The 8450-nt window shown below is 47.5% G+C and overlaps 1 protein-coding gene across 1 annotated transcript in view; it reads left to right on the forward strand.

Annotated features, from left to right (window-relative positions):
• Positions 1–8450, forward strand: part of TMEM26 (transmembrane protein 26) — a 52711-nt gene that overhangs the window by 20419 nt on the left and 23842 nt on the right. The window contains exon 2 of the mRNA XM_015416346.1: positions 6825–6903. Coding sequence (XP_015271832.1) covers positions 6825–6903 — 79 coding nt within the window. The remainder of the gene's footprint in view (positions 1–6824; positions 6904–8450) is intronic.

Consider the following 8450-nt stretch of genomic DNA (forward strand, 5'->3'; position numbering starts at 1 on the left):
ACAGGCCACACCCAACAGCTGAAACTCATTAGCATATTAGGCCACACCCATGACAGCACAGCTCATTGGCATATTAGGCCACACCTCCATGTTACCAGAAGTGTGCTCATCCAGCCACACCCACCTTGCAGGAACTCATTAGCATAACAGGCCACACCCAACAGCTGAAACTCATTAGCATATTAGGCCACACCCATGACAGCACAGCTCATTGGCATATTAGGCCACACCTCCATGTTACCAGAAGTGTGCTCATCCAGCCACACCCACCTTTTGCTTCTTATTCTGCTTACCTCGTTTGTTGTCAAAACCCAGGGCCTTGTTTTGTAGCAGGAATTCCTTTGCATGTTAGGCCACACACCCCTAATGTAGCCAATCCTATTGAGTTCCTGCTGTTGGGTGTGGCCTATTATGCTAATGAGTTCCTGCTGGGCGTGGCCAACTGGGGAGCCAGCCGGAACTCCGTTCCTGTGCGTTCCTGCCCCAAAATAGCCCTGGATATTATTATTCTCCAAGAGACCTGGTCAGCAGAATCCCTTGAACTAGATGGCTACTACTCACGCAGCATCTTCCACCATCTTCACTGCCTCCCTCACTTCTTCCTGCACTTTGTTTCCTCCACCACCTGAGGCAGCCCCATTCTGGCTGCATCTCCTCTGAAGCCAAAGCAGTTACTGGCCCCGGTCACACGGAGCATTAGGCACGCTAGAGAGACGGAAGATAGGCGGATTTTCCGGGCACGATCTCACCGCCACATCTGGGAAGCGTAGAGCTCCCGTGGCGCACCCAAGGCTTCCCGCCGAAGATGCGGGGTAAAAAACTAGTACCTTGGAGGTACTAGTTTCCGGAAACCGCGGGGCAAGGGCGGGCGTCTGACCGCGCTTCCGGTGGTAATTCCGGCGCCCGCCCATGTCCCCTCGCAAAAAGTTTTTTTCCCCCCAAGTCTACACAAATGCGCACAAGCACCCAACGGAGCATGCGCACATTTCAGTTTTAAAAAACAACACAACCCCGTTTGCCGTGCCGCTCCGCTTCTTTGCAGCGTCATGTGATCGGCACCTCCCCCCTAACCACGGGAGCTCGACGGGACCTCAAACCGATGCCTGATCGCACAGTCGCGCGTTAGTTTGCTCCGGGGCAAATAGCCACATCCCCCCCCCCCGCATTTTCCTGTCCGTGTGGCCGAGGCTAATGTTGCCCTCTATCCTTGTTCCCCGGGCATCCTGAGACATAGCATGACTTCTGCCCTCCTCCTTACCCACAAGTGTTGAAACACAGTGTGGCAAGATGTCCAGGAGTTGAAACGGCATTAGTTGTTCTTTCTCATGAGTAGTAGTGACCATGCGCAGGGCATAAAAGAGACTTGGGCCTCTTATGCAGGCACAGCTTACTGCAGAGAATCCAAGCAATCAAGCCTTTAAGCTTGACTTTGGATTCTGCGCCTGCAGCATGCACCATTCTGTTTCTCTGGTGTATTTATTCTGCAGCCCAGCCACTCTACTGCCCTCTCTTGCCTCCCAGTGTCAACTGAGATCGCTCTGCCTGTGGGGAGCTGATGGCTCCTCGCACACACGGCCCTGCGTTGCCTTCTCCTGCCACCCAGTTCCAACCAGGCAGTGAGAGAGAGCAACCCAACCAGGAATCATTAATTTTTTTTACAAGCGGCATGAGACTAGTGATAGTCCCATATCACTAGACTCATGCCGCTTGTGTAAAAAAATAAAAATGAAAAACAGCAAGAGACAAACCAATGAATGGCGGGAAGTACATAGTGAGTGGAACAACCTCAATTTGGGTGGGGAGTGACCTTTGAGTGGCGGCAAAGGGGCAGGGTGGAAATCCAAGGGAATCTGTGTGCTTTTGAATTACCTTTGGCTTGGAAGCAAAACAAGGGGGAAATCGGCACAAAATCGCTCTCAGAAAACCTGGGGAAACAGCGACTGGAAAGCAAACTGAGCGCTGAAGGGGGGAAATCAATGCAGAACAAAAAAGAAAACCCGTCAGATATGCACGGTGAAAGCAAGGCAAAACACCTGTGCATAATGGGCCATAGACAGAATCAAGATCAAACCACATTCCAGAAAATAAATAAACCATAAAGACGTTACGTGAACCATGCATTTTACAAGCTTCAGGCAAGTTTCTTATGGGAAAGCAATTCCACAACTGAGTGTTGTAATGGCATCTTATGAGTGTCCTCCACATTCCCCAAAGAACTGATCCTTGTCCTTTGTGAAGCTGCTCAACAGGTATTGTATAGAACTTGGGCCTAGAGGTCCTGACAGCAACCACTGTAGCAGCCATCTTAACAACAGCTTCATTTCCCCAGACACCACCTGGAGGCTGAAGGCCTCACCTCCCAAATATTAATTCTGTCTTGAACTGTATTGTCCTTTGTAACCCTTTCCCACAAGCTGCTTTTTCAGGAAATACCCCACCCCAGTGTCTCAATAAGTATTACTCGGATGACCAACTCCTGGTTGGGAAATTCCCAGAGATTTTTGGGTGAAGTCTTGGAAGGGCAGCATTTGGGGGATGGGAGAGAGACTATAAAACTCAGAGGCAGATAAAGCTCAGAGGCAGGGATGCCATCCCTCAAGTGGTTCCTGGAGAACTCCTAGGATCACAACGGATCCCCAGATTGCAATCATTAGGCTGCGGTCACACGCGGCAGTTGAAGCGGAGGGGAAGCGAGGCTGTTTCCTTCGGTGGAATTTGACAAGCAGTTGCGAGATCACACAGCCCTTTGAAGCTGCAGGCTTAGCCCGTCATTGTGTGATAAGATGCAACTCCAGGTTTCCCCCATTTGTTTCCCTTGCGCATAAACGAGGATTCATACCTCTGCACTGAGGGGCCCCCATGGAGTATGCAATGATGCACATACTGGGAAGGGGGGGAACAACGGCACAGAGTCGGGATGGCCTGATCAGACCATCTCAATGGCACGAGAGCGTGCTTGAGCGATCAGACAGGGGCCCGTTGCAACCCATTTACTACTGGACTTTCGCCGGTGTCTTTTAACTCCGCTTCCGTGGTGGAGCAGCACGGGTTGCTGATGACTGCAGGACGCTTCCCAGATGTTGCTGTCTGATTGCTCCCTTTAGATCCATCAGGCATTCGCACCAGTGTTCCCTCTAAGATGAGTGAGTGTGAGCTAGCTCACAGTTTTTTAGCCTCCGGCTCACACATTTTTGTCTTAGCTCGGGAAGGATGGGCTCCAGAGCAGACCAATTCATGCAGCAGCCAAATCGATCGCTCACAACTTTAATGCCAGCAGCTCACAAAGTAGGATTTTTGCTCACAAGACTCCACAGCTTAGAGGGAACATTGATTCACAACTATGTCGGATCTAAAGCTGTGTGTGATTGCAGCCCTCATTCTGGAGAAAACGGCCGCTTTGTAGGGTGGCCTCTATAGCATCATACCCTGCTGAGGTCCTGCCCTTCACCAAACCCTACACTCCCCAGGCTCCAGGCTCATATCTCCAGGAATGTCCCAACTTGGAGCTGGCCACCCTAAGAATGTCTCTTGTATAACCTGCAAAAGGTGGGCGATTCCATATGGCAGAGTGATGTGGAATACTGTGGATGATTTATGTGCTTTAAGGGCTACTGCTAGGTATCCTGTTTCGAAGCCGCCCTCAGGGTCGCCAGCTCTAGATTGGGAAATTTGTGGACGTTTGGAGTTGGAGCCTGGGGAGCAGCCTCAGCAGAAAACAATGCCTTAGAGTCCACCCTCCAAAGCATCCATGTTCACCAGGGGAACTGATTTCTGTAGTCTGGATCGTAATTCCAGGGCCCCACCTGGAGACATGCAACTCTAGCCATTCTCTGAAATGCTAGAAATTATCCCTCCCCCCAAAAAACTCCCACACACACTTAAGCATAACTGAAAATTTAGTTCTTAGGACACCAAATTTTAAAGTACCATACTTACAAAACATCCAGAACCGTGGATGGTGCGCACCCCTCCTGTGGTGTATTCAATCTGACAATGTATGTATGTGAACTCACTCATTGAATCACCATGTGAAGCTTTCATCCTGGGCTAGGATCCTAATCCCTCACTTGTAATTGGTAGCCCAGGAAGAGCCGACCAATCACCAACAGCCAGTTCCAAGAGCGGGAACTATTGTGATTGGACTTTATCCCTGCAACCTCATAGGTTGGTATTTGTATAGTAGGCGTGGCTACATTAGCCGGGAGAGTTTAAAAGCGGAACAGCTTCAGTGCTAAAGCTGTTCTGGCTATTCATGTTGATCTGTTTGGAGTTGAGTTATGAGTTGCTGAATAAAGCTGATCTTTTGCTGAAATCACTCTCTGACTCTTTGTTAAGTAACCGACTTAACACCTCCCAACACACATACACACCCCGCTGTTTTCCTCTGTTATTATCTCACTTTTGTAGCAGGGAAAAAAGTTAGCTTGTCTATTTAGACTGAAGCTGGACCCAAGCATGGGTAGCTTGCACAGAGAAAAAATAATAATCGTTTACCTGATTTAACAGTACTATCCTAATTAGATCCACATGCTTCTAAATCCATTGACATCAATGGTACAGAATGGTGATAACTCTGTTTTGGACTGCATTTTTAGGTGTTTTTTAAACTGCAGCCACCTTTCGTGTTTTCGCCGGCATTGTTCCGCTTCTGATTATTATGCTATCGGTGGGATCCATTCAGACTTCCCCTCAGGAATTCCATCTGTTCCAGGGTTGTGTGTGTATGTGTACACACGTTGAAGTATTTGAGCATTTCAGCAGCTTTGTTTGCTCGCCTTCTTTATATGAGAGTAGCCCCATTTACTCTTGTGTAAAGCACATGGAGCTGCGGCGGATCAAGTGGTTAAGATGCTGAACTGCAGGCTGTGGAAGGTCAGTAGTTCAGCAGTTCGAGACCCGAGTTGCCGCATGACGGAGTGAGCTCCCCTCTCTAGTTCCAGCTCCTGCCAACCTATCAGTTCGAAAGCAAGAAATTGCAAGTAGATAAATAGGTACCACTTCAGTGGGAAGGTAACAGCGTTCCATGCACCTTGGTGTTTAGTCATGCCGGCCACATGACCACGGAAACGTCTTCGGACAGCGCTGGCTCTTCGGCTTTGAAACGGAGATGAGCACCGCAACCCTAGAGTCGGACTCGACTGGCTTTTGAGCAAGGGAACCTTAACCTTTTTAAAGCACAGTAGCTAAAGCACAAAAGATAATTTATTGGTACCATTGGTTTTGGTATTGAAGAGAGATACATGATCCCAGCTTTCTCAGGCTGGAGAGAGAGGCAAAAAGGCTCACTCGCAAGGCAGAGAAAAGAGAAAGGTGCCCCAACACCAAAATGTTTTGCCCTTGAATTCAATTTAAAAAAAAAAAAAAAAAACCCACACCAGCCTGTCCTTTTGGTGGGCGGGTGGGCTGGAAGTTGCCAATGCAAAAAACTTATTAGTTGTTGTAGATTTTTCGGGCTGTATGGCCGTGGTCTTGGCATTGTAGCACCTGACGTTTCGCCAGCAAAACGTCACGGACTACAATGTCAAGACCGAAAAATACAGCCCGAAAAATACAGCCCGAAAAATCTACAGCAACTAATGAACTCCGGCCATGACAACATAGCGAAAAACCTAATTCAGATTACAAAGCAGAGGCTTTTTTGCGAATACATTCCGCTTCGCGGGGGGGTGAGGGTGGGGAGTCTAGGAGAAACCGGTTTTATTAGGAACGGGGGGGGGAAATGGGGAAGATATGAGAGAGTGCCGGGATGTTTACGAAGTTGTCTGGACACAAGAAAGAAAACGCCGTAACATCAGGTAATGCAAGTGGGTTTTTAAGGCAATGTGAAAGACGCCTTAATCACTTTGGGGCACTGCCATCTGTTGTATCAGTTTGGCCTCGGCTGCAGCCTTCCTTTAGCTTTGTTGTTCCCATTTCCTGTAAAAAAAATTAAAGAATAGCCCTGCCCTCCTCAGAGGTCATCTGTGAAGCTTCCAGGATTCAGGGAAGGAGAGTATGGAATGGGATGTACCACTTCAGATAGTTTAAAATGCTCCCCCGAATTAAAAAAAAAGAAAAATAAATCTCTCTATGAGTAGAAGACTGGATGAATGCAGAATGGGCTGCGGTGTTCAGAACTGGGTTCAATTTCCTGCATTTTGAAGAGCTGTATCTACTACTTCAGGATTTTACCACTTCATTCCCACTGTGTGTTTAGACAAGGACTAATAACGCTCAAAAGAACAAACTGTACTGAAACGAAATTAAATATATAGCACTAGTTCAGTAACCGGGGAAAAGAAATGTTTGTGCATCAGCCAGTCTAGAAACTGAATTCCCTGGTTCCTTTGTTTGTTTGTTTTTTACAATGTATTTATTGGGTTTTCCATTACAATATAATAACATAACTTAACAATCTCCAAAATGATAAAATTAAACAACATATACTTCTCAAACAGCTAGTTTTAGTTTTTGATATTATACAATTCTGTTACGCTTTTATCTTAAACTTTATCCTGTTATGGCTAGCTTAGTTTCCATTAATTTCTATCTTCTTTATCTTCAGCCAGTTATATATTACTCTCCATTTTCCCCAGTATTTTTCTTCCGGTCTGTTTTGTAATTCTATATTTACTCTATCCATTTCCGCTACTTCCAGTATCTTATATTTTAATTCCTTTATAGAGGGTAAAATATTTTACCCTGGTTCCTTTGTATCCCATATGGCAGCCCTAAAAAAAATATAATTATTCAATCCATTTTTCCAGTGTTTTAAATAAGGAATTGATGAACCACGCAATTCATGCTATGGATGCAATGTTCACCTTCTTTTTCTTCCTTCCCAGGTTTTCCCCAGCAATATTCCTATATCTGATCTGCATAGTCCCTTTGTTGTGGCTTTTGGAACTTCATCCCGAAAATCAGGTACTGGGTTTTGGGTTTCGGTGCATGAAGGATATGGCGGTGGGGGATAGGGTTGCTGGCTCTGGCTTGGGGGATCCCTGTAGGTTTGGAGGCACTGCCTGGGGAGGAGGGAGATCTCTATTCAGCTACCGAAGTAGCCACTCCTGAATAAAAGCTGATACTATTCGACTTTTATTCGGGCTCCCTGAGCAAAGAGGAGGGGTTTAAAGTTTAAACCCTTCCCCATCCCTTCCCTGGAGCTGGGCCACAGTTTAAACTTTAAACCCCTTCCCTCCTCTCTGGAGTCGTGCTGCAGCTGTTGCCTGACTCCAGTGAGGGGATAGAAAGGGGTTAAAAGTTTAAACCCTTTTCCATACCTTCGCCCAGCCGGGTCGGTGAAGTGGGGAGGGAGAGCCCTCCCCGGTGCACACAGATCCCGGGGCCAGCTTCTTCTGCGGGGTGTGTGTTAAACCATCCCGCAAAAGAAGCCAGCCCTTCCAGCTCAGTCTCTGCTGCTGGGGATGGCCCCCCCATCTCCGGCACGCACAGATCCTGGGGCCAGCTTCCTCTGTGGGGTGGTTTCTGCTCAAGGCCAGCTTCCTCTGTGGGGTGGTTTCTGAACCACCCCACAAAAGAAGCCAGTCCTGTCAGCTCAATCTGTAAAGGTAAAGGTAAAGGTTCCCTTGCTCAAAAGCCAGTCGAATCCGACTTGAGGGTTGCAGTGCTCATCTCCGTTTCAAAGCCGAAGAGCCAGCGCTGTCCGAGGACGTTTCCGTGGTCATGTGACCGGCATGACTAAACACCAAGGTGCACGGAACGCTGTTACCTTCCCACCGAAGAGGTACCTATTTATCTACTTGCAATTTCTTGCTTTCGAACTGCTAGGTTGGCAGGAGCTGGAACTAGAGACGGGAGCTCACTCCGTCATGCGTCATCCGGGTCTCGAACTGCTGAACTACTGACCTTCCACAGCCTGCAGTTCAGCGTCTTAACCACTTGAGACACCGCAGCTCAATCTGTGCCACCCCACAAAAAAAGCTCTCCCATCAGGGATTTAAACTCTCCAATCTTGCTAGGGAAGGGAGGGGGAGCATTTAAAGAGGCCACCCTGATCTTGCTTCCCTTCCCCAGCCATTAAAATGTTCCCTCTAAGCTCCACAGTGTTGTGAGCAGAAATCTTACCTCGTGAGCAAAAAAAGCTAGTAGCATTAAAGCTGTGAGTGAGTCTACATTTGACTATTGTGTAAATTGGTTTTTTAGAAGATTCCCCACTCCTCCACATGCAGCTGCTGGTGTGACCTGGACGGACCTGCTGGTCAGTCACAAGTTTTTTCAGAGCTGTTCTCTCAAGGGCAGTTCTCAAGAGAGCTCTCTCAGCCCCACCTACCTCACAGGGTATCTGTTGTGGGGAGGGGAAGGGAAAGGGATTGTAAGCTGTTCTGAAACTCCTTCGGGTAGTGAAGGACATGGTATAAATCCAGTCTCTTCTTTTTCTACTACTTCCATAACCTTGTAAACATCTCAGAATAAATTATTTTATATTATATTTAAACTATAAAGGTAAAAGT

This window comes from Gekko japonicus, unplaced genomic scaffold (assembly GCF_001447785.1).
Source record: "Gekko japonicus isolate JY-2015 unplaced genomic scaffold, Gekko_japonicus_V1.1 scaffold966, whole genome shotgun sequence".
Classification (NCBI taxonomy): domain Eukaryota; kingdom Metazoa; phylum Chordata; class Lepidosauria; order Squamata; family Gekkonidae; genus Gekko; species Gekko japonicus.